Source organism: Myripristis murdjan, chromosome 21, assembly GCF_902150065.1.
Source record: "Myripristis murdjan chromosome 21, fMyrMur1.1, whole genome shotgun sequence".
Classification (NCBI taxonomy): domain Eukaryota; kingdom Metazoa; phylum Chordata; class Actinopteri; order Holocentriformes; family Holocentridae; genus Myripristis; species Myripristis murdjan.
In genome coordinates, this window is record NC_044000.1 from 26,263,245 (window position 1) to 26,288,015 (window position 24,771).

At 45.1% G+C, this 24,771-nt stretch overlaps 1 protein-coding gene across 1 annotated transcript; it reads right to left on the reverse strand.

The window, feature by feature from the left end:
• Positions 1–921: 921 nt before the first annotated feature.
• Positions 922–24,262, reverse strand: itga4 (integrin alpha 4). Its single transcript, XM_030080511.1, has 29 exons — positions 23,942–24,262; positions 22,877–23,073; positions 22,249–22,367; positions 21,468–21,562; positions 21,159–21,291; positions 20,568–20,635; positions 20,318–20,450; positions 17,334–17,419; positions 16,918–16,980; positions 16,648–16,803; positions 16,384–16,492; positions 15,749–15,843; positions 15,185–15,278; positions 13,156–13,201; positions 12,320–12,474; positions 11,652–11,806; positions 11,404–11,556; positions 10,480–10,556; positions 9,825–9,966; positions 9,602–9,703; positions 9,179–9,255; positions 8,873–8,962; positions 8,550–8,637; positions 7,987–8,094; positions 7,543–7,668; positions 7,267–7,392; positions 5,406–5,504; positions 4,317–4,436; positions 922–3,579 (listed from the first exon to the last, which is right to left on the reverse strand). The coding sequence occupies exons 2-29, from the start codon at positions 23,059–23,061 to the stop codon at positions 3,484–3,486; spliced, it is 3,096 nt and encodes a 1,031-aa protein (XP_029936371.1). The 5' UTR covers positions 23,062–23,073; positions 23,942–24,262; the 3' UTR covers positions 922–3,483.
• Positions 24,263–24,771: the final 509 nt, after the last annotated feature.

Below are 24,771 nucleotides of genomic sequence, written 5' to 3' on the forward strand. Positions count from 1 at the left end.
GAATGATATTGCAGTTGCAGTTTCTGTAAAAATCGCAATTAAATAATAAATAATTCACTTTTTTTTTTTTTTATGATGTCGTTCAGCCCTTGTTTGCACCCAGTTTTTCACAATATGGAGGGTCAGACAGGTCAAATACAGGAAGCTGACATGTTTGTATGTAAACAACATGTTGGCGTGTTGTTTATCTGAGAAACAACACATTAATGTTAACATGTTGTTAAAATGAGCATGTTTATGTGCAAACACGTTGAAAGACATTGACCTCAGTATTTTTGACCTGTTTGGCTCTCCGTATCGCGCCGTGCACGTGCATCCTCGTGCACGTGTGTGAAAACCCAGCAAGGAGTGTGTTTGCAGTCTGGAAACGCTTTTGTTCATTTGTACATTTTTGCAGTCAGTTTGCTTCACATTCATGTTTGTCTTTTATGTTCAGATGTCAACATGATTTTTTTTAGTGATTGTAAACACATTTTACATACAAATTCATATTTTACACCAGAAAACAGTTTTAGATTGTTTTGCATTCATGTTGCTGCTGTTTCCAGAGTTTTTTTTTAATGTGAAGTTGAACATACCTGCTCCTCCAGGCTCAACATGATCTATTAGTGTCCTGTTTACTTCATACTGCTTTCTTATGTCATGTTCATTTTTGCTTTGTGTGTGTGTGTGTGTTATGCGTTTTGTTTTTTTACATGGTAGATGAAATATTGTTTTTAAATTGTAATATGACACTGCTGTCTTTAACGATACTGTATTTTTACATAGAAGCTCTTATAACGCTCTATTGCTGATATTATGGCATTACAGCTACGACTGTGTGTTTTTAGAAAGTGCTGCTTTAATGAGCTCGTACGACACAGTGGGCAAACTGTGAGGATTTTTCTAGAGTTGAGAGTAAATGAGTCCCAGTGTTTTAAATAGAAAATCATTATTTTAATTAAAAAAAGCATTGATAAAAGCTTTGAGGCATCATTTCCATTCCAGTGCAGACTTGCATAAATTAAACAAACAAAAAAACATTTTGTCACTTTTTTACAGCAAAACACAGCCACACCTTTCTTATTTCAGCAATGACATCAATTTGTTGTGTAGAGGGGGACAAACCCAGCAGACACATTAAAGAGTAACACAGTCACATGGGGCAGAAATGGCTGCTGCGCTGCCCTCTACTGGCCACATCACTCCACCTCCACCTGCTGCCAAACTGTGTCTGCTGATCTGAACACACGTTGACAGCTGACAGTCTGCCCGCTCACACCTGGCAGTAACATCAGTCTCACCTGTGTCTCACCTGTGATCAGAGCTCACCTTCCTGCTCTGTACGCAGAGGAACACACATCATTTCAGACAGAGAGAGGCTGTGATGTCATGTTCACAGCAAAGCGGTTACAATGCACAATGAAATTCTTACTTTGCCAGTCCTCCTTCCACACAAACAGTACAAATAAAAAGTCATTTAACAGGCAGCAGGTGTATAACAGCAGCAGGTGCACCAGCAGCAGCAGGTGTGTAACAGCAGCAGCAGGTGCGCCCCCTGCAGGTGGACAGTTTGTGTTTTTCTTCATTGACCAGCTGTTTACACCTCTGATGCCATGTGGACAAAAGCGTCCCTGGCCTCTGACTGTGTCCTGCGACACACTGAGGACACACTGCTACTGCTCACACCTGAGCTGAGAGCAGATCAGGACGGAGGTTAAACAGGGTCCCTCTTTTCTTCCTCATCACATCAACACTGACCTCAGACGTCAGGTATGATGTTGACTACAAGCTTTCGTCCAAATCTGGAATCCACATCCTCCTCCCTGTCCCAGTCTGGGATCTAAATCCTGGACAGTTTTATGTTCTTGATTGTTTTGAAGCAAGAAGCTAACACAGGCGCACGTTAAACATGCAGCTGGCTGCTCTGAGATCAGTTTACCAGCAGAATCACCTCCATTAGTTTGATCTGTTGTCTTCGTTCAAGACGACAGCAAAGCTGTGAGGAGGAGAAGCATGGTGGGCCAAACACGCAGCTGTTAGCGGCTTGGCTTTTCAAACCAAACCCAGCTGGTTGACTCGGTGGCATTAGTAGAAATATTACACGGCTATGTTGAATACTTGAATCTGTTTGGTCAACTAAGACATTCTGCAGTTGGTCATTTCTAAATAACAGACCGTTGTCGAGGTCGTCGTCAAGCAGTGACCTCATCACCGTACCTGTTCATCTCAAATGAATGCTCTTTATTGATGAAATCTAGCTGCTGTGTGATGTAGGCTAATGTTAGCAAGCTAACTGCTGTGTGTTGTAGGCTAATGTTAGCAAGCTAGCTGCTGCGTGTTGTAGGCTTTGCTCTTACGTCAGACGTTGCTATGGAGACAGCGCTACAAGTGGTGTGATGAGCGGGACAGTGCACTCCAAGGTGCTCTGCTGCTGAAAAACAATCATGTTTGCAGACGATCCAGCTCATTTCTCAGCAGAAGACAGCCTTGTGGTGAATAATGTTTTTAAATGCAGATTTAATAAACAGCTGTAGTAAATGCTCTGGAAATGTTGCATCAATAAGTTGCTCTTGTAGCACCAACTTTCACACACCAGACAACTGTTGGGCAACACTGCAGTTGTTTTTATCCCTTAACAGCAGCAAGTTGCCATGAAGAGATCTGACAAATAATTGCGTTCGCAGACAATGCACCTTTTTTTTTTTTTTTTAATGAAAACCTTGTTGTGGATTCTGTCTAAATAAGAAATGATCTTTTTAAAAGTATTTTTAATTAAACAGTTGTAATAAATACTCTGGAAACGTTGCCTCAATAAGTTGCTCTGGTAGCACCAACTTTCACACACTGTTGGGCAACGCTGCAGTTGTTTTTATCCCTTAACAGCAACTAGTTGCCATGAAGCACCCAGACAGTTGCCACCTGTCTGTCTGACCCTGTGGTCCACCCAGTTGCCTGTTGTCAAGTCAGTTACCCGTCTGAGTTGCCCAATAAGTTGCCTATTAAACAATCCTGATCAGCAAATTACTCAAGCAATCAGCAAAGAGGACAACAGTCTGCCCTGTGTGTGTGTGTGTGTGTGTGAGTGTGTGTGTGTGTGTGTGTGTGACATCATCAGTGCATCAGAGTCTCGCTCAGCAGGCTAAAGGGCAAAACACATTTTCCCATAATCCCCTGCAGCAGGAGACGGGATGTTCTTCAGAACAGCAGAAGGCTCAGGAGCCAATCAGAGCCCAGGGTCTGCTCCCCCTGGGGTCAAAGGTCACCAGCAGGTCACTTCCTTCTGCTTTTCTCCAAGAGGAGTCAGAGTGAAGGTCGCACTATCGGTGATGTCACGTGTGATGTCACTTCAGAAGAAGCTCTCTGATTGGTCAAGGAGTTTTTAGTGGTTTCAGCATTTCCCTTTTTTGTCCTTCCTCAGTTCTGGGAAAACTTCCTCCATCATCCGTCACCCAGGTCAGAGGTCAGAGGTCAAAGGTCACAGATCACAGGTCAGAGGTTGTGTTAGGAAGTGCTCTCTGTCTTGTCGAGTTTAGGAACGTAGTCCCAGCTGTCTCTCTTATACTCCTCCTTCTGGAACTCCCTCTTAAAGAAACCAGCCTGAGAGACAGACAGGCAGGCAGACAGACAGGCAGAGAGAGAGACAGCAGAGACTGAACTGTTTGTGTCATAAGTTGTCAGTGAAGCTCCTGAGAGTTTTCATTATTCATTACCAGTTTATTGTTGCACACATGAGCAAAGAGTTATAATGTATCTGCTCCATCTGTCTGTGTGATGTTTGTACATGTTGAACAAATGATTTATTAAAGGTTTACAAATCATCAGGTGATCATTAACAGATACTGAATGTAGTAAATAAAATGTTATGATGTGTGCAACATTAAACTGTTGACTAGTTTACTGTGTAATAATTAATAATTTACAATAATATTATTAATTATCAATTCATTGTTTGTTAACTGGAAAATAACTATTAAAGTTTAATTAACTATCAATTCACTGTTAATTAATGATGATTATTATAAAGTGTGACCATTTTATTAAGGACACCATGTTTTAGATGACATTAATACTACCAAAACTACTACTACCACCACCACCACCACTACTACTACTACTACTACTACCACTACTAGTCCTACTACCACCGCTAGTACTACTACTACTACTACTACTGCTACCACAACAACTGCTACTAGTATTATTACTACTACTACTACTACTACCACTACTACTACTACTACTACCCCTACTGCTAGTACTACTTCTTCCACCACAACTACTACTGATACTACCAATAATAATAATAACAATAAGAACAATAAGAACAGTGTTACCTTCCACAGGCAGTAGATGAGAGCAGCCAGGATCAATAGACCCAGAACTAAACTGATGATAATGATGAAGACTTTTACCACTGCTGAGGGCTTCTGGGTAAAATGAGCCTCAACCACCACCTACAAATATACCACATAGAATATACAGTCATGAACACCACATAGACTGACCTGTCATTCCCACCTGCACACACATTAAAGCACTTTTAGCCCATCATTATTATTATTGTTGTTGTTGTTGTTGTTGCTGTTACAGTGGACAGACAGTAGAATAAAAAAACTGCTCCAGTCTGATATTCTGATATTTTAATTTGTGATTGAAATCCAAAAGTTTTGTTTGCAAGTGGCAACATCCACAGTCACAGTGCAGCAGCCGTTCCTCACACTCCTGTCCAGCAGGTGGCGCTACTGCCATGAGATTAGAGCTGTGGGTGTGGCCAAGCTGTCACTCCGATTCAGGCTGGCCAATAGAGATGCGTCTTACATCTTTCAGCATAAGCCCCGCCCACCTGCTTCAGCTCAACATCAAATAAACTCTTGAGACTTACAAACAAAGTTTCTGATTTGCATTTGAGCCATAAATTTATTTCACTTGCAGTAAAACATAATTTGATCTGTTTTTTGATGGCAAACGTTTTCTGTTTGAAAGTATAATAAAAAAAAATAACAAAAGACTCTCCCTAAACACACGGTATCACATGTAAAGGTGACTTTAGATACTGAGAACAGATTTGAGGATTGTTCTGCTGGTGTTTGAATCGCGTGACTTAACGTTAAAAGGCTCACATGATCCTTCTTTTGGATTTTCCCCTTTCCTTCATGGTGTCACACAGCTGGAGGTGAACTGAAACATCAGATGTCCTGAACGTGAAGAACCAGCAGTCTTCTCAGCGGTTCTGGAAGGTTCCAGACGCTTTTGGAAGGTTCTACATGATTTTATGTGATTGCAGATAGGCTGTTCTAGGTGCTTTGATGTGGTTCTGGAGGGTTCATGTTGTTGTAGAAGGTTCGAGTTGGGTTTTACAGGGTTCCTGAAGGGAACGGATGCGGTTCTGGAAGGTTCATGGAGGGCTGCTGAGGGTTTGTTACCTGAGCTGGCGGGCGTTTCTGGACCAGGATGATGCGAGGATCTTCTCTGGGAGACACCAGGACAGCTGTGCTCTCCAACTGCATGATGCCATGACGACCCTGCAGACAGACAGACAGACAGACAGGCAGTTAGGGCTGGTGGACAGTGTGGGATCAGATTGAAGCTTTGTGGCCTTCGGTTTGAGGCCCGTTGTTTGAGGGCGGGTCCTGTTGCCAAGGCAACAGTCCAACCTGTTGGCTGATGTCATGGCGTCAGCAGGCGGCCCATCTCTACCAGGGAAGGCCGGACGCACGGCCGCTGGAAAATATTGTCTGTCATCGCAGCAATCTGACAAATTGAGTTAGAGATTCCAACAAAACACAAGAACGTCCACAAACGTCTCTGCCGGCTCGTTGAGGCCATGTGACTCACACACACACACACACACACACACAGTGTGTGTGTGTGTGTGTGTGTGGTCCTGCTGTCCAACATGCTCTGATGCTGAAATAGAGCTCTCAGTGTTGATATTATGAGATAAGTGAGTTGGAATTTTATTTCTGTAAGCTAAATGGATTAGTGATTAGTGCATCACATGCTGTGTGTGTTAGCATTCAGATGTGTGTATATTTAGTGTTGTATAGAGAAACATATCAGTCACATGTCACACACCAGGCGGAGGCCCTGCTCGCGTTCGCCTCAGCTGATCCAGGCCAACTCCTAAAATCCTAACAGAAAAAACTCTGCACGCCCCCGAGGTGCCAACACACACCACAGGACCACGCCCCCGAGGTGCCAACACACACCACAGGACCACGCCCCCGAGGTGCCAACACACACCACAGGACCACGCCCCCGAGGTGCCAACACACACCACAGGACGACCTGCCAACCTGTGTGCATTTTGACTCACAGTACTCTGGTATGATTCGATGCTCTACAGGTAGGCGTGTTGTTGCATCTCGCATTTCACCGGTTTCAGTTTCTATACAAATTGTCATTCTGAAGTTGATCCCGCTCGAGATCTGCGCGTAAGCGGAGTGAAAAACTTTCGGCCAATCAGAGCACTACATTTTCAGCCCCCTCGTCCACCTGCCCCGCCTAGCCAGGTGCTTCAGTTCAGTTCAGTGCCTCAGGCAAAGGCAGATAACCGAGCCCTCCTCGGCCGCTTGTTGTCATCACTGCTCCTCGCCTGCATCCCTGTAGCTCTCAGCCAGTTCAAACACTGAAAAGGTCAAATTAAGACGCTGAGTTAGCCCAGTGTTAACCCGACGGTGCTGTTAACCACTGCCTCATCCCTCCTTCTGCACCGTGTGCAAGACTGACGCTGACATCAGTCACCAAGGGGCAACAAGTAACCAACACGGTCCCACACACACAAATACCCCCCCACCCCCCAAAAAATAAAAGGCTGACAAAAAACCTTTCAGTGTCCATAGGCTAGCCTGTCACACCTGTCATGCTTCCTGTTCGTGGCGGGCAGGTAGAAAAAGTGCTGAAGTGGCTACAGGTACGCTTATTGTTGCATCTCGCATTCCGCCGGGGCCGGCTCTTAGCAAGGGCGGTACAGGGCGCCATCTGCTGGACGGTCGCTGCCAGCGCCTGTCACCTTCGAGGAAAGTATTGTTGCAGCACGGGAAGGGGGGGCGAGAAGAAACTCCTCAAACCCAACAGGTGAAAGAAACTCTGACTGGGAACCAGAGCAGTGATCGAGGTGTGTAACCTCATCTAGTCTACTGCAGATTATATAGTATAACCTAGGTGTGTGTGTGTGTGTGTGTGTGTGTGTGTGTGTGTGTGTGAGTGTGTGTGTGTGTGTGTGTGTGTGTGTGTGTGTGTGTGTGTGTGTGTGAGTGTGTGTGTGTGTGTGTGTGTGTGTACCGGGGACTGCAGCAGCACAGCAGGGTTCACTCTGATCTCCAGTTGTATTGTAACTTCTCTGCTGGGCTCCAGGTTACCAAGACGACACACCAACCGCTCACACAGCTCATCGTCACGGCTACAGAACTACACACACACACACACACAGACACACACACACAAACACACGCACACAACTCTTCAGTGTGTACAAAATACTGAGTGTACACGTGCATGTGTGTGTGTGTGTGTGTGTGTGTGTGTGTTGGGTGTGTGTGTGTGTGTGTGTGTGTGTACCATTCTGCGGGTGGAGGTGGAGGAGAAGAAGAAGATGAGCTGTTTGATGAAAGAAGCTTTGGGAACGTCACAGTCCTCCACCACCGACACACTGCTGTCACTGAGAGAACACACACCCTGAGACGACTGCACGCACACACACACACACACACACACACACACACACACACACAGAGACAGGCAGACAGACAGATGTGATCAGTATTGATACAGTCTTACTGAACAGTCTTGTTGCTGTTGATGATTATTGATCTGGTTTGTGAACTGACTGCCAGCATTACAGCTGTCACTGTTATTATTACAGCTGTGTACCATCATCATCACCATCATCAGCATCAACACCATCATCACCATCATCATCATCAGCATCACGTTAGAGAAAACACTACTTTAGATTCCATCAGATTAGATTAGATTAGATTAGATTAGATTAGATTAGCCTACCTGCCAGTCTGCCAGATGCAGCAGTCTGTGTCTGTGGGGGGACAGAGACTTGGGCAGCTGGACCTCCACCACTGTGTCCACAGACCTGCTGGGACCAGAGTTCAACACCTGCACACAGACAGACAGACAGGAGAGAGACAGACAGGTTGAGAGACAGACAGACAGGTAGAGAGACAGATTATGGACATGCAGCAGGGTTTGTAAGTGAGCAGCCCTGCAGGGCGTCAGAGTTTATGTGCAAAACTGAGTTCTTTATAACATCTGAACATTTTGAAAAAACTATAAATGCTTACTTAATACTAGAAATACTTAGTAATACTCTGAGGATGAGCAGCAGGATGTTTCTGTGTACTGCCACTAATTACACGTCTTAACTTTGACTCTTCTGATTAAAACATTAACGTTTGAGCGTGAAAGTCCAGTTGACTAGTCCAGTTGACTAGTCCTGGTAACTTCTTCATCAGAGGCTGTATTAATATCTCGGCGCTGTTCTGTCTGTCAGATGCAGCTGACTAGTATTCCAACTTTTAATATTATCATTCTTAAAACTTTGACTTTCTTACCTTGTAAGTGTAGTTGAATTTCTCCGGATAGCAGTCGACTGGAGTCGAGTCCTCATCACCAAACACGAAGGAGGTGGGAGTCACAAAACTACAGACAGACAGACAGGCAGGCAGGCAGACAGACAGACAGGCAGGCAGGCAGACAGACAGACAGACAGACAGACAGACAGACAGAGGGAGAGAAGCAGTCTTTAGAAACACACTTGGTCAGATCTGTGGAACACACACACACACACACACACACACACACACACACTAAAGGTAGCAGCTGTGTATTGGAGAGAGAGAGAGAGAGAGAGGTATGGCAGGTGATGCTGGCTCACCCGTGGATGTTGACGTCGACTCCGTACCGCAGAGGAAGAGGCAGACTGACAGCGTTGTCATGGAGATACTCCTCCCTCTCATAGTTGTCACTGAGGACAGAGGAGCAGCGTTTCTTAAACACAAAACTAAGCTGCTGCTCCACAGGACCCGCCCATATACACACACACACACACACACACACAAACAACATGCTAACAGCGAGCGGTACACACAGCCTGCCACCTTTAATACCAGGCTGATATGAGATGATGATGTCACTGAGAGGGGAGGAGGATGACAGATGACGAGAGGGGGCGTGTCCTTACTTGCTGGTGTTGACAGAGATGATGATGTCACCAGGTGTGCTGTTCGGGCTGACGTCCAATAGGAAGCTGACGTTCAGCTGGAGGAAACAGGAAGAGCATCAGTGATCCTGAACCTTTGTGTCAGATTCCAAAATAAAATGAAGAGCATGAAGCTGCACAGCACATTTACCTTCACCGCACAGTCACAAAATCTGATCACATCTTCCCCTGCAGAGTGTCACTCCGTTTGTTTTACACTCTTTGTTCTGGTCTGATTCTCCTGTCTGTATCCATCAGTCATCCTCACATTATAAACAACATGCGATCATGTGATTGGCTCGTTCCTGCACTACGTCAGCGTGTGATTGGCTTGTTCCTGCACTACGTCAGCGTGTGATTGGCTCCTTCCTGTACTACATCAGCGTGTGATTGGCTGAGGCTTACCTGTGTGTGTGCAGGTAAGAGGAAGCTGGAGACACCGCAGTCGACGCCCACCAACGTGCTGTTGACTTTCTCTGTGACATCACAGTTCAGCATATTGTCCTCCTACGCGCGCGCACACACACACACACACACACACACACACACACATTTGGGTATTTGGGTTTTTGGTGTTCACAGTTGGTTAACTCACATTTTGCAGAACTTTGATGCAGTTAGAACTCACATTTTCCAGTACTTTGATGTAGTGGATGTTGCCGGGGAAACGCAGCAGCAGGCGCGGCAGGAAGGCATCGTCTCCTGAGTTCAGCAGTGACACGTTCAACTGGATCGTCCTGCCTGATCCCAACGCAAAGAACTGCTGCTTCCTACAGCAACAACATCAACAACAACAACATCAACATCAACAACAACAACAACATCAATGACAAAGTTAACAACAACTACAACAGCAACAAAGACAACAACATCAGTGCTATGTGCAGCAGTGCGAGACAGACGGGCTGAACAAACTTCCAGCACGTTCTGAGAGGATTCAGTGTCTGAAACATGAAGAGATCCTAAAAAGTTTTGTGTGTACAAAGGCAGAACTGAGGAGGAGATTTTGTTGAGGAAAAGACAAATGAGTTGGAGAGAAGAGGAAGAGAGAATGAGGACTGAATGTGAGCAGGAAAGTGAATGTTCTGGTGTCGCCACATGGAGATAAATCACTGAAAACAAGCGGTTCCACTTCTCTGTCCTGCTTCCTGCTGTCCCCGGTTTACACTGACACCAACAAACTAAACTAAACTTGAGCGGAAACTGACACAATCTGAAAAAAAAAATCCCCTCAGTGCGTGTGTGTGTGTGTGTGTGTGTGTGTGTGTGTGTGTGTGTCTTACTGTGGCAGCACAAGTTGAGCTGACAGCTGCAGGTTGGTGGAACAGTTAACCAGAGAACAAGAGCGAGCGAACTGAGTCTGATCGAGAGAGAGGGAGAGAGGGAGAGGGAGAGAGGGAGGAGGGGAGAGAGAGAGAGACACAGAGAGAGAGAGAGAGAGAGAGAGAGAGAGAGAGAGAGAGAGGGTTACTGCTAATTTTAGTCATCAGTGATACTGAAAGGCTCAGTTGTAGTTTTCCAAGTTGATGATCACAGACTTTCTGTTTCCACTCCCTTCACTTTGTACTGGGCGTTAGTTGTGCAAGGGTTTATGGAATACCATGTGATATGAACTGAGTTTGCAGAACGAAAGTTTAAAAGTTCATTTATGCAAATTGACATTTGATTGGACAAACGAGACATGGTGAGCTTCCCAGCTTCCCCCCAACTTTCCAACTAATGGAACATTAAATACTGCTTGCTGATAAGTTGGTATCTGGTTGGCTCTGGTTCTAGTTGGTATCTGTTTGGTTCTGGTTCGAGCTGATACCTGGTTGGCTCAAGTTTAAGCCAGTACCTGTCTGGATCTAGCTGGTACCTGGCTGGTTCTGGTTTTCGCTGGTACCTGCCTGGTTCTGGATCCTCCTGGTACCTGGTTGACTCTGGTTCTAGCTAGTACCTGGTTGGCTCTAGTTCTTGGTGGTCCCTGGCTGGTTCTGGATCTAGCTGGTACTGGCTGGTTCTGGGTCTAGCTGGTACTGGCTGGTTCTGGATCTAGCTGGTACCAGGTTGGTTCTGGATCTAGCTGGTGCCTGGTTGGCCCTGGTTGTAGCTGGTACCTGATTGATTCCAGTTCTTGGTAGTATCTGGCTGGCTCTGGTTCTAACTGGTGCGTGGTTGGCTCTGATTCTATCTGTTACCTGGCTGGTTCTGGTTCTAGCCAGTACCTGATTAGTGATGATGTTGCGATGTTCTGCGGTCTGCTGCAAAATGGGCTTTAATGGAGGAAAGGCTCCCGAAGATGGCTTGTGGGTGTTCAGGTTTCTGAGGGCGTAGGAAACCTCAAACTGGACTGGAGTGAAAATGTCCCGCACCTCTTTCTGCAGGAGGAGGAGGTGTGAGTTAGACCAGCTGAACTAGTAAACTGCTTACTGGTGAGACTGGAAATATGTACGTTTGTGTGTGTGTGTGTTACCCTCATGAAAGCCAGGTGTGTTTTACAAGTCAGCTGGTCACGTTGAGCTCGGACCCGCCCTCTTGTCCTGTTGGATGTTCCGTTTCCATGGAAATAAAAACGATGGGGGAAGAAGGGCTTGTGAAGGAGGTCAGATGTCAGATTGTACTGGAGATCTGAGGAGGAGAGATCAGACAGTTTACATCAACAGATCTCTGGTTCTGTCTGGATCTGGAGTTTAGATATTGGCAGGTTGGATCTAGCATCCGGAACATCAGCGGGTTGGGTTTACCCATAGACCCTCTAAGACGTTCAGATACACTTTTTGGCCTAGGACCTTCCTCAGGCTTTTATAGACCACCGGAATTTGAGGCTGGATGATGTGCTAAAAAAACACACACAGTGGCAGTAGCAGAAGCTGTCACTGAATTTAATGTTTTGGAATGAGATTCTGATATCATTTTGATAGAAAATATCTATTTCATAAAATATTAAGTTGATAACCAATCCACCCTGTGTCTTTAATATATTTAAAGAACAAAATTATTGGCAAATGGGAACCAGAAATCCGACTAATTTTCACCACAGACACAAAAATAAAGGAACCAGGTATGCCCTGGAAGCCCTGCCCACTTCTGCACTGCCTGGATCTAGAGTTTCACACACTGGCGGGTTGGATCTAGATTTACCGATAGCTCCTCTGAACTGTTTCGATTGGACGCTGAAGCAGACGGTGACGTTGATGCAGGCAATCGGAGCGGCCTCGTTGCCACACAGAGCCACCTGGCGGTCAATCTGACCTGGCAACAGCAGCGATGCCACGACCTGAACCACGGGACGGGTTCTGGAGAGGGAGTTGAAGAGTTGGAAAATGATGTTTACACAGAGACTGTTTGTTCTGTTCTTTATGCTGATTCTTTATTAGCCGAGCCGATTCTCATATTTTGAAACAGCAGTGAAAAAGAATTTAGCCAGACTCAGCTTAGCGTTCGGGATTTCATGGAGAACGCAGCAACATGTTACTAAGTCTGTTATTATCAGCATCACATTAGAATCAATAACGTGTCAAAGTGTGTAAAAACTTCATGTAATTTCTAATGAATTTGAACAGAGTAAGAAAAACATGATGACATCACTGAGAGGTTTAGCAGTTACGTTTTTGAGATTTTAAAGGTGAAGTAGTAGATATTAATGAATATATGTTGTTGTTTAAAATAGTGAGATTTTAGTAAAGTCAACATTACATAAAACGTGAAATATTAAAGATTTCACACATTTCATAAGTTAAATTTGTGTTTTTATTACACCCAGAAATATCTGACAACTAGTGATAAAGAATTTTTATCTCCGGTTTGAATCAGATCAGTTGCTATGGCAACAGCCATGTCAAGGTGAGGGTTAGTGCCCATAGGACAGATTTTTACTGGGGATTGAATTATCCGCTGGAACACAACGCAGACATCACAACAGGAAGTTGATGTTACATGAAATAGTGTTTCCATGGCGATGCAACATGTTGCTTTACCTGAGAACCACAGCCGAGTCCGAGAGGAAAGCACCGACTGCCACATCTGGAGAAAAAGACAGACATTTCTAAAAATATCTAAGAATAGCATTTTGACAAGTCATAATTACAACATGACTGGTAACAATTAAAGATGTCTGCTGTTCAGAATATCTTTTAAAACTCCATTCCAGTCTAAAATCTCAGATCAGAATGTTCCTCTGATCTCCTCCCAAAGCGAGCAGTGGGATTTTAGAGCTGCCACATCATTTCTCCTCCCTTTCCTCCAGCCGCTGGTTTCCATTCATTCCATTCATATGAACATGAACTTTCAGAGCCTTCACACTTTCTTCACTCCAGTTTTCCATCAGCGGAATAAAGTCCTCCACATGAGTTTTCCTAAAAGCAGCAGCACTGTTGTATTTTCAGGACTTTTTCAAACTGAAATGCTCCCTCCCCCTCCTCCTCCGCCAGGGAAAATAGTCCCCAAGAAATTGTTTTGCTCTCCACAGCCAATTATCAGCTGTGTGGTTTCTGAATGTTGAGGACTTTGTTCGCCGCACAAACAGAACATTATAAGGTGGCTGCTTCAACTACAAACTCACATTTTGACTCTGTGTTGTGAAATCTTTAGTTGCTCTGCAGGATTTGATAAATAGTTTCTTGACATAAATGTGTTAAAAAGTGGTGAAATTGTAGAAATAAGGCCAAACATTAAAAATCAGTGGAATGTTCCTTTAATGGCCAGTCTGTTATTATGTTATCCATGCAGAGTGTGTTATAGATCAGTGGTGACATTACAAATGATTTCCCTGTGTTTCAGCAGGTCTGTAGGAAACATTACTGGGCCCAGAACAGAGCCTTGTGGTACACCACAGTCTATATGACAACACTCTGGCTTCATATTAGCGTGTTCTTTATTGTTCATGAGGAAAATGAGCAGAACATGATAAGGCGGCTGTTTCGGCTGGTTTCTTGAGCTGTGGTAAATGAGCCAAACATTCAAAATCAGTGGGATGGAGCTTTAGAATATCTACCACAACATCACAGATGCTGTCATTTGACTAATCACATGATAATTAAAATGATAATTAAAGATATCAACAACAATGTTCCATATCTCTGAAATTATAACAAACCAGATCTGTTGTGTGTGATGTTTCTCACATGAGGCTGTGTGGCAAGCTTTTTTTTTTTTTTTTTTTTTTACATTTATTACCAAGACGGGACACACATCACAGATATATGTAATTACATTTTGACCAGCGAGATTCAAATCAGCCTTTTCCATTCACACGTACGTGTCACAGATGTGTACAATTCAAATCACAGATGTCACAAATTTAACTCACTAGTCATGATTCTAATTTCAGATATTTTCACTTCCCCACAATATAAAGATATCTAGATTGCTCTTTAGAGATATCTTAAATTATGCTTTAACTAGTTAAAATACAGTTGCAGATCTCTGGAACTGTTATTTTGACAATAATAACCAGTCAAAAAGCCTCTGTAGGTATCTATAATGTTAATTACAGGTTGTCAAACTTGAAATAAATAAATACATAATGTTCACACGCGAATGTTACACTGCAGCTTCTGATGTTGCGATAACAGAGATGTGCGAGTCAGAATGACGCAGTCCAAAAAAATCCAAGAATAAGAACGGAACACACACTCAAAATGAGAAATGACCGGTCATTATTCATTTCAAGACATCAAACACTTAATTATAGATTTCTCAGTGGGACTTTTGACCCGTAGAAGTCACCGTGAGACGAGTCACAAGTCCAGTTTTAGATATCAGCAGCTGCAGTTTGACTTGTCAGTTAGTTTCAGATGTTCAAAAACATATGACATTATATTTAATAATGAAGGATTAAATACATCTCTAACTGTAACTAGTCACAATTAAAGTGTAGGTATCTAAAATTTGAATTTTGACTAGTCATAATTTAATGAATGATAATGAACATATGGGCAAACTGAATGACAAACGCACACACACACATTTTGACACCGTGCCAGTTGTCATGACGACAGTTGTTACCTTGGTAGCCGTTGTCATCGACGTCGATGCCTGAGTTCAATGATTGGCCGAACATCCTGAGATGTTCACGACCGAGGGAGGAGCCGCTGATCCTCTGGACACACACACACACACACACACACACGAACAGTGTACACTGTATTGATGTGTCACGCTGATATTTTTAATCATGAATACTGAATGCCTCCTGCTGTGACTTTGAACATTTTTAGACATGAATACTGGAAGTTGTTGCCATGAGCAAGCGTTTCCATGGTGACGCTGTCGCTGTTCCCCCTGAACCCGAGGTTACAGCCGCACAGAACAACAACTAACTACTTCCTGTCTGAATGGGTTTGTCACAAGGCCTTTACTACAGTACTGTTAACATAATTTCAATTAATAGGCCTTCTGCAAGAAAACAAGATGCATTAACAATAAAACCGCTTCAACTTACAGTCCAGTTTCTCCCCAAACGCAACTGAGCTACTATAGAAATATGACAGTAATATGACAGTAATATGACAGTAATATGACAGTAATATGACAGAAACCTGACAGTACAGGCACTGTTAGTGTTTGTACCTGTGACGGTGTCTGTGTGATTCCTTCCTTTCTGCCGTTGTAGATGTAGATTGCCCCCCTTAGGTCCTCTTCCTGTGGAGCACCAACCGCCACATCTGCGCACACACACACACACCACACACACACACACACACACACACACACACACACACACACACACACACACACACACACACACACACACACATGCACAAACACACAGAGCCTCAGATTAGTAGCTGTGCTTTGGGTTACAGAGCAGAAACGAAGGTGTATCATTACAGCTGCTCTAATGAACTTAATAACACACTGAACACACGCACACACACACACACACACACACACACACCGGTCCCTTTGGCATCAGACTTGAACAGTCAACTGCGGTGGGTCTGAAGTGTGTATGTGTGTGTGTGTGTGTGTGTGTGTGATAGGATGGTGTGTGGTGAAGTCAGTTACAGCAACGTTTATCAGTCAGCAGCGGTTAGTTAGTGTGGTTTCTGTGTGTGCGTGTGCGTGTGTGTGTGTGTGTGTGGGAGTGAGAGTGAGAGAGGCAAATGTGGCATTTCCTGTGTGCTGCTGATGTGCCTCTGAGCCTGAAACTGAAGCCTGAACCCTCCTGCTCTGGCAGCAGGGTGATGTGTGGTTGTTGTTACCGTGGTAACCATCGTCATCCAGGTCTCCCAGGTCGGCGATGGACTCCCCGAAGCGGGCGGCGTAGGCGTCGCGGCCGGTCAGCTGGAACTCTGCCTCCTGCAGCTTGGCCTGGGAGGGAGGGTGTACACTGTCAGCCATGTTGGATCACACTGTCGACCATGTTGGCTCCACTTGCCCAGTCCATTACCATAGAAACAGGTAATTCACCATGGTATTTTCTGTGTGTGTGTGTGTGTGTGTGTGTGTGTGTGTGTGTGTGTTACCTCTCCCAGGTTGATGTACACATGGACTCTTCCCTCCTCCCTGGCGACGCCTGTTGCTGTGGTGCTGGTTGTCATGGGAGCGCCGACCAACAGGTCGGACAGACCGTCAGCGTTCAGATCCACCGCACACACACTGGAGCCGAAGTACGATCCCAGCTGTATACACACACACACACACACACACACACACACACACACACAAAGCTGCAGCTAACTGTGCCATTGTTGTGAATGGAGAATGCTAACACTAAGTGAGGCTGCAGGTCTCACCTGACTTCCTGCCACCTCGGAGACAATCCGCAAAATGTTGCCTTCCACTGTGAAGACGAAGGCCTGTGTGCACGCACGCACACACACGCACACACACACGTGCACACACACACACACACACACACACACACACACACACACACACACACACACACACACACAGATATTTAGATGCCAAGAGAAACTAGAGTCTTCCCCTGCATCTGTTAGGGGCTCAGCGCCACATTCAAGGACACTGGTGACCGGCAGGTGACATGATGTGTGTGTGTGTGTGTGTGTGTGTTGGGGAGAGGGGCCGGGGGGGGGTTACTCATTAACCATCTTCACCAAGAGCTTTCCAGTTGGTCTTATCCCAGAGTGCACACACACACACACACACACACACACACACACACACACACACACTGAGGACCCACCTTGCCGGTCTGGCTGTGTTGCGGAGCTCCGCCCACCACCTCCAACGAAGCAGGATGCAGGAAGTGACCAGCTCCAACAGAGTAACCTGCACACAGGACAGCGAGTCACCCTGCCGCTTCCATTTAATTTTGCCGAGGGGCATTCTGGATAATATTACAAACTATGAGCTAAAACACCTGCATGTCATTTTGGGAAACATCAGATTGTGACGACTGTACCTTTCAGATTTTACAATGAAGCTCAATGCACACACCTGCCACACACCACCCTGCACTGCCATGCTGTGTCAGGACTACTACTACTGCTACTGATACTGCTACTACTGCTACTGATACTACTACTGATACTACTGTTACTACTGGTACTTCTACTACTTCTACTACTAGCACTTATACTGTATCTGCTGCAGCTGCTGTGTAGCTCAGGTCTTGGTGCTGGCTGTGCTGTGTGCTCTGCGGCTGCAGGTGCGAGCTCGCTGTTTTCCTGAACAAACACTTGCCACATTCATGTGTGAACTCTTGATACTCAGCAGAGAGAGCTGCACACTGGAGAGCAGCCGTCTGCTTCCTGTCAGCACTGGGGATCTGAGCAGAAACATCAAACATTTCTGCCCGACCTACTGATCCTCTGAAACAAGTCACCCGCTCAGCACTTTCCTCCCTAGCTGAAAAAAAAAGCCAAAACCGCTTGTTATCAGGTAACAATCAGCGACACCAAAGACACTTTTCAGCCTTTGACTCATTCCTCAACCATCTGCTGCCACCAGTATCAGCTCTGCTCACCACAGATGGCTTTGCATCTGTTTTACTGATAAGATTTCTGTCATCAGTAATCAGTTTTCGGAACCTGACCGACTCAGTACGCTACCGCCAGCTAACGGGCCCTCATTCCTCTTGTTTTCCAGTGTCATCGAGGAACAAGTCTGCAAACTTATGCTTGCCTTTCGTCATACCATCTGCATGCTCAACCCTTGACCCTCCAACCTCCTGCAGGACATTTCACCCACACTCACCCCGGCAATCACACACACCGTCAACTCGTCACTCACAGTGGGTGTGTTCCTCACAGCTTTTAAACAGGCCCAGGTTACCCCGCTGCTAAAGAAACCTACACTCAGCCCATCTCTAGTTGAGAGAAAGAAACCTACACTCAGCCCATCTCTAGTTGAAAGAAAGAAACCTACACTCAGCCCGTCTCTAGTTGAGAATTACCGGCTGGTTTCACTTCTGTCCTTTCTGTACAAAACATTTGAGTGCACAGTCTTTAACCAAGTCTCTGAATTAATTGCTAAAAATAACTACGTGATCTGAACCAGTCCAGCTCGAAAAGCAGACACTCTACTGAGTGGTGCAAACACTGTGATCAGGCAGAGCTGCTGGTCAGTCCTTTGTCCTACTGCTCGACCAATCAGCTGCCTTCGACACAGTTAACCAGCAGATCCTTCTCTCTGCACTCGCTGAGCTCGGCTTCTCAGGATCTGCCCTCTGCTGGTTTGAGTCCTGGCTCTGAGAGAGATCCTTCAGAGAGTCATGGAGAGGGGAAGTGTCTAAACCCTCCTGCTGGTCCACAGGGGTTCCTCAAGGCTCAGTGCTTGGTCCTCCTCTCTTCTCAATATACACCTCCTGCAGTCATCTGCTCACATGGCTTCTTATACCACTCTCATGCTGATGATCCCCAGCTCCTTCTATCGTTCCAGCCAGACAACCCCACAGTCTCGGCCTGAATATCGGCCTGCCTCACTGATATCTCTGCATGTGTGAAGCAACGCCACCTTCAGCTCAACCTCCCTCTTCCAGGTGTTCTCTCCCTCCCACCCTCCTCGCTCCGCCGTGCAGCGATGCCTGGAGCCTCCAGCACAACAAGGCCCTAAACCAGCAGCTGGACTCTGCTCCTCTGTGGCTCCTTGCTGGAGGAGCGAGCCACCAAACTCCATTCAACCAGAGTCCCTCTCAGTCTTTAAGAGAAGACTAAAAACCAGCTCCTCAGAGTACACCTGCTCACCTAACTGTGTAAAAAAAAGAAAAACATAAAAAAGAAAAAATCTGCCTGTATGCGTTCTTCCTTCCTTTCTGCACTTTCTGCACTCTGCATATGCCCTCTCTGCTCTGCCTTGCAGCTCCTCTGTCCTCTGGACCAGAACCAGAGCTTCACGGCTCCTGATGGATAGTTCCTGAATAGATCTTTGCTTGTTGGTGTATAAAAATCTCACATGTATTTCAATTTGGATAAAAGTGTCTACTAAATGTGAATTGTAATTGCAATTGTAATTGTGCGTGTGTGTGTGTGTGTGTGTGTGTGTGTGTGTGTGTGTGTGTGTGAGAGAGAGAGTAACATAGAGTGACAGAGCAGAGCAATCCTCAGAGCGGCAGTACAGAATGTACGTACAGGTCCATTAGGCGTGTTCACACTTTTTTTTGTTGTTTTCTGTTTACAGTCTGAAAGCGGCAGAAGCAGGAAAGGGGGAGGCCACACTCATAACTCTTATGCAAACATTTTTATTTTTTTAGCTCAATGTTTCGGCATGTACAGCCTTCTTCAGGAACCTGAAGAACCCCACCCTCCTCGGCAGTTTCAATCTCTCTGCATTCTTAAGGTGAATATGTAACTTTTGGAGTCCCCCAGGGCTCCACCCTGGGCCCAGTGCAGTCCAACGGGTCAAATGTTGCTTTAGGGTTAAACCTGAGCAGATTCGATTTTTAATTCTTTCAGGAACATGGGAAAAGGCAGGGAGCAACTTCATAAATAAATGACCCAGAAAATAGCAAGATATGAGTAAAAAGTTAAAAGGAAAATGACCTGAAAATTTTAAAAATTATAGTTTTAAAAAAATAAATACTTCTGCATCAGAGTTATGTGTGCGTGGCTTTCCTCTCCTCCTCATGTCTATCCCATATGGCAGCTCCTCACCAGTTCAGGTGTGTGTGTGTGTGTGTGTGTGTGTGTGTGTGTGTGTGTGTGAACAGCAGTGCTCTGCGTGTGTTACCCAGGTAGCTGCCGAACTCCACGGCGGCAGTGTCGTCGTCCAGGTAAGCTGCCATGGCTCTGCTGGACGTGTTGAAGACCAGAACCGAGCCGGTCCAGTAGGACGAACCCGGAGCTCCCATGATGATCAGATCCTGAACAGGAAACAGGAAGAAGCTGTCATACCTCTGTTGCATGGCTGTTGTGTGCGTGCATGTGTGTGTGTGTGTGTGTGTGTGTGTGTGTGTGTGTGGACTTCCTCCTGAGGTTACCTCTGTCAGGAAGTTGGAAATGCCGGCCTGACACGACCCATAATCCTCTCCAAACTTCTTCTGGTGGTCTGAGATAGAGACAGGCCGACAGACACACAGATAGACAGGTGGAGAGAGAGACAGGTAGAAAGAGAGACAGGTGGACATGTGAAGGTGAAGGACAGGTGGTGAGTTCAGATAAGGGCTGAGTGTTTCTGTTCTGTTGCAGCTGATGTTTCCCACACTTACAGGACCAACTGAGGCTGCTGTTCATTTTTTATTGTTATTGTTATTATAGTTGCTGTTGTTTTGTTTTTAAATATCCCGTCAGGCCGTTTACTGTCAGGGAGGAAAATCCCCTGAGACATTTACACACAAAAACTGTACACTGAAACCAGGACAGCAACTACAACAGCAACAACAATAATAACAACAATAACAACAATGGCAATAAGAACAACAACAGTGCAAATGACAACAAAAACAACGATGTCAGTAACAACAACAATAATGAGAAAAACAACAGTGACAAGAATGACAATAATGACAATGACAACAACAATAAAAACAAAACACAACAATGTGTGTGTGTGTGTGTGTGTGTGTGTGTACCTCTATAGCAGGGTATTATGGCCTGGGGCCGTTTCAAGTCGTTTCCATAGCGATAGCAGACGCCATTAGGAAGTTTATTGTTCTGAATGTCTCTCTTAGAATAGAAGACATTCTTCCACCGGTGACCACATGCCTGAGCACACACACACACACACACACACACACACCACACACACACACACCATTCACAGATGTGAACATGTTGCACATGGTCATCCAGAATAATGTGATTAATCGATTAATTAAAATGAATTTGAAGCAATCTGTGCTGGTGCAGTGTGTGTGTGTGTGTGTGTGTGTGTGTGTTACCAGTATGTGCCCATTTCCAGGCTGTCTGGACAGACTGACTCCCAGCCACTGGTTGTCACTCTCTGCTTCACATGTCTTCCCACAGTTAACCATATCTACACACACACACACACACACACACACACACACACACACACATGCAATAAATATGATACATTAGGAATCAGTATGATATGACAGAATATTGTATGATAGAGTGATTTTGAACAGTATCATATTATACAACTATTAAAATACAATACAATATATTATGATGCAAAACGCAATAAGACAATAAAATCTGAAATGACATAAACATAAACTTAAAATCTTCCTTTTCACTGGTGAGGATGTTTTTAGCTTCTTTGAACTTTTTAGTTTTTCATGTTCTGTATCCATGACATTTTAACTTTCCCTTTATTTGCTGTCCTCTCTGTATTCATTTATTTTTATCTATTTATTTCTATCCTCCGGCTCTCTTCTTCGATCTTGTGCGGCTCTTTGTGTTGTTGGATGGAAAACGCTGCACAAATACAGCTGATCGATTGAGTGATTGATTGATACATTACCACACCAAACAAAACAGTGAAATACAGTATGATAGGAGACAGCATGATCTAACTGTATTCAAACATATTGGACTCTTTTTGATAGAACACAATAGAGTAGAAAAAAAATATGTAGTGTCTAGCAGCAACCAGCATTAAACACACACTCACTCACACACACACTCACACACACACACACACACACACACACACACACACACACACACACACACACACACACACAAACCCCTCACCTGTGTGTATGGGCTGGCAGCGTTGGGGGCTGGCGGTGACGTTGCAGTGGTAAACGGCTCCTGGAGCTCGAACCGACGGACTGGAGGAGGAGTTCGCCATCGGAGCTCCAACCAGCAACCTGAGAGACAGACAGGTAGACAGACAGGTAGAGAGACAGACAGGCAGATGGGTAGAGGGAGAGACAGGCAGCCAGAGTGAGTGAGAAAGAGAGAGACAGTGAGAGAAAGTCAGATATACAGACATACATACAGACAGACAGACAGACAGACAGGCAGCTGTTAAACTGTGTGTGTGTTGGTCTGAATGGCTTCTGTGTCTCAGGCATCAAAGAGCCTCTGTTGATGACAAGAACCAGCTAATTAACATGCACACACACACACACACACACACACACACACACACACACACACACACACACACACACACACACACACACACACAGTCACTTCATTTAAAATTGATTGCTGTCATTAACAGCTCACTGTTAGTGAAGCTGGGACCTTCATCATCAAGTTTATCTGCACTCATCTTTATGTTGTTCACATGTTTGTTTACAGTGTATTCATGTTGCTCACATGTTGTTTACATGTTTACAGTGTCATGTGCCATGCTGGCAGTGGCTCTCACCAGTTCTTGTTGCCGTGGCGATGCAGCAGCACAGAGTAGCCGAACAGAGCACCGTGTGGCCCGCTGAACTCCAGGCTGTGGTCCTGGTCCAGGCTGTATCCTGCTGCCCCCCCCAGCAGCACACACACACTCACACACACACCCACACACACGCTCACACACATACTCACTGCTGTCTGCTGCATCCTGCACACCAGCTACACACAACACACAGACAATTAATCCATCTGATTTAACACCAAACTTTAAAATCCAGACAAACTTTATAATCCTGATACTTTAACACCAAAGTTCATAATCCAACTGGATTAGCAACAAGTTGAGACTCTTGCTGCTTTAATCCTAAACACTGCAATACAGCAGCTCTAACATCAAATTTAAAATCCAACTTGTTTAACACCAAATTTTGTAATCCAGCTACTTTAATAACAAATTTTATAATCCTGATACTTTTGTGACACATTTTATTACCCAACTGGATTAACACCAAAGTTTAAAATCTCTCTGATGAAATCCTAAATTTTGTAATCCAACTGTTTTAATATCAAACTTTACAATTCAGTTGGATTATCAAAAGACTATAATCTAACTGGATCAACAAGAAACTTTATAATCCATCTGGATTATGCAAAACAAGCAATAATTTTAAATCTAAGTAATCTAATCTATCCAGTAATCTAACTAGTTTAGTGAGAGAATCTGACTAGTTCGATAAGAAACTCCTACTCCCACCACAAGGAACTTTATACACTAACTGTATACACTAATCCAACCGGATTCATAAAATAATCTCAGTAGTCGGGCAATTAATTAATTATTTAATTGGCTGTTCGTGATAAATATCAAGTAAAGAGGTTTCACTGGAAATCATTAATTTGAAAAAAAGTTCAGAGAGGAACAAGAAGTAGCAGTCAGCCTGAGGTACTTCACTAATACTTCAGCAGTACTTCACTAATACTATAGCAGTACTTCGGTAATACTTCAGCAGTACTTCACTAATACTACAACAGTACTTCGGTAATACTTCAGCAGTACTTCACTAATACTACAGCAGTACTTCAGTACCTCCTCGGCAGTACGGACTAGGTGCTGACGGGCCGTGCGGTGCCGGCTCGGGCTGCGGGTCCAGGCGGTGCCGGCTGGTGCCGGGCGGGTCCGGGCGCGTCCGGGGCGGACTGGGCGGCGGGGACCTTCCTGTCCTCCGCGTGTCCACCAGCTGCTGTCTCGCTTCTTCAAAAAATAAAATTTGAAAGTTTGGAAAGTGTCTCCTCTATCATCTGGATAATAAACTCCTGTTGCGCGGTGCGTCCTGCTCGTGCGTCCCCTGGTCCTCTGTCTCCGTGCGCGCGAGCCGCCGGTCTGTGTGCCGGGACTCCTTCACGTGGAATTTCTTGAGAGGAAAAAAAAAGTCCAGTGAGACGAAGCGAAGCGGATTAAAGTCAAAACTGGAGAGAAACCGAGTGAGTCAAAGCAGCGACTTCACTTCACTTCAGCTGATCCGCTCTGAACCCGGGAGCTGCACGCGGGCACGCCCCGACCCCCTCCCCCCATTAGTGTGTGTGTGTGTGTGTGTGTGTGTGTGTGTGTGTGTGTGTGTGTGTGTGTGTGTGTGTGTGTGTGTGTCAGGGTGTTTCCTCTCAACTACCCCGGCCTCCACGAGCCGAGTGTGTCTCTCTCTCTCTGTGTGTGTGTGTGTGTGTGTGTGTGTGTGTGTGTGTGAGTGTGTGTGAGTGAGTGTGTGTGTCAGGGTGTACCCTCACCACAGTTCACAGTGCAGTGTGAATGGAGTTGGTCTCACTTTAATTTGATTTTGCTGTCTGAACCCTGCCGCCATGAATCCACTGCCAGGCACAGAACAACAATCAAACAAACAAACAAACAAACAAACTTAACGT

Coding starts and splice junctions, on each gene's coding strand:
- itga4 (XM_030080511.1), bottom strand. CDS start 23,061: ATGCAGCAGACAGCAGTGAGTATGTGTGTGAGCGTGTGTGTGGGTGTG. Junction 12,475..13,155: donor GACTCGGCTGTGGTTCTCAG/GTAAAGCAACAT, acceptor CTCCCTCTCCAG/AACCCGTCCCGTGGTTCAGG. Junction 9,704..9,824: donor ACATCAAAGTACTGGAAAAT/GTGAGTTCTAAC, acceptor GCGCGCGCGTAG/GAGGACAATATGCTGAACTG.